Below are 1,772 nucleotides of genomic sequence, written 5' to 3' on the forward strand. Positions count from 1 at the left end.
AAGCAGCTTTTCAAGAAGCTGGGTATACAGCATGCAGAGCAGGAAAGGCCCGCCAGTGCTGGACCCTCCTGTGAGCTGGCCACTGGCGCCAAGGGCAGGAAGGCATGCAGGCCCCACAGCGGTGAAAGTGCCTGCAGCCCCTTCCACTGGGATGCGCATCACCCAGATGGTGCACACTCCATGGGGAGTGGCGGGATGGGGTGTGTGGGCTCATGTGCTATTTATCTATTCCAGGGACTCTACCTAGAAGAGGTATTGCTTGCCCAGCTCTGTCACTAGACTAGGTCCAGATAGGGACTCACCAGGGCAAAACCCTCAGAGTCCCTGCTCCCTGGCCTTGATCAGGAAACAGAGCTGGAGGGGGCAACACAGATTTTTGGTGCCCTTCTGTGGAGACCCCTGAGCACTCTGTCCCTTGTGCCAGGGGCACAGATGTGTGGTGGTGGGGGGGGTCAGCAGCCGATGACGTCACCAGTGACCGGACCGATGATGTCACCTGAGGTCCCAGGCTGAGACAGCCTTCTCACGTGACCCTCCTGCACCAATGGCCTGGCTAGTCCACTTCTGGAGGACTAGGAGGTAGAGGATCCGCGCTCCAGTGTCACCACACCCCCGCGCTAAATCTGCACTGCAGAGAGCAGCGTTAAACTCGCATCTGTACACTGGTCTACCTGAGTGCGCAGCTATAAGGCTAGAGAGAGCAAGGGAGCTGGCTGGTGGGAGAACCTGGAGAACAGCCCGGGGAATCCTTGCTGTGCGATTGAAGGAGAAAGGATTCTGCTCCTAGAAGGTACCAAATTCTGGGAGGGTATTACTGGCCCTGACAAACCCCCTCTCAACCCGCACGCCTGCCTGGATTGGACTGCAGGGAGGTGCTGGGGAAGGCCTGTGTCTGAGGCACGGGGTGGGATGCAGAAGCATCATGTAAGGCAGTGGTTCACAATATCCCTAATGCTACGACCCTTTAATACAGTTCTTTGTGTTGTGGTGACCCCCTCACACAACCATAAAACTTATTTCCATGGCTACTTCATACCTGTAATTTTGCTACTGTTGCAAATCATAAGGTAAATACCTGTGTTTCCCAGTGGTCTTTGGAGATCCCCGTGAAAAGGTCGCTTGACCCTGAAGGGTCACGAAGCACAGGTTGAGAACCTCTGCTCTAGGGCTAGTGGATGAGAAGGGGCTGGGGTGGGGAAGACATTAACCTCCTCTTTCCGTTTTTTGTTTCCAGGCTGTGGAGAGCTAGGCTGGTGGTCTTCCTGAGTCCTAGCCTAGGCTCCTATCCCAACCTGACGTGCTTCTGGGGAAACTGTTTCCGGCCCCTAGTGTGAGCTTTGCTAAATTTTCAGATTATGGCGGTGGAGATGCTCCAGGACTGGTGCAGGTGGATGGGTGTCAGCTCTCGTGGGGGCTTGCTTATCCTGGGCATCCTGGAGGACTGCAGTGAAGCTGAATTCCAAGGGGCCCTGCAGGCTGCCCTGTGGCCCATGGGCCACTTTACTGTGCTTGGAAAAGTGTTTCGTGAGGAGGATAATGCCACTGCAGCCCTGGTTGAGCTCGACCAGGAAGTCAACTATGCTTTGGTCCCAAGGGAAATCCTAGGCACTGGGGGGACCTGGAACGTGGTCTTTGTGCCCAGTTGCTCCAGCGAGGCGCTTCTTGATCGTGTTTTCCACTTCTTGGAGCAACAGGGGGAGACAGTGGACAGTGTACCTGGAGACCCAGGTCTGGAGTTGGACAGAGTGTGCAGGCTCCAGTCAGTTAGTCAG

At 55.6% G+C, this 1,772-nt stretch overlaps 1 protein-coding gene across 1 annotated transcript; it reads left to right on the plus strand.

Annotated features, from left to right (window-relative positions):
* Window positions 1–656: 656 nt before the first annotated feature.
* LOC113455886 (paraneoplastic antigen-like protein 6B) lies at window positions 657–1,767 on the plus strand (the record flags this gene model as incomplete). Its single annotated transcript, XM_026778528.1, has 2 exons — window positions 657–790; window positions 1,235–1,767. A coding segment is annotated over exon 2 (412 nt), but the record flags the coding sequence as incomplete, so codon positions are not given.
* Window positions 1,768–1,772: the final 5 nt, after the last annotated feature.

This window comes from Microtus ochrogaster, unplaced genomic scaffold (assembly GCF_000317375.1).
Source record: "Microtus ochrogaster isolate Prairie Vole_2 unplaced genomic scaffold, MicOch1.0 UNK580, whole genome shotgun sequence".
Taxonomy (NCBI): Eukaryota; Metazoa; Chordata; class Mammalia; order Rodentia; family Cricetidae; genus Microtus; species Microtus ochrogaster.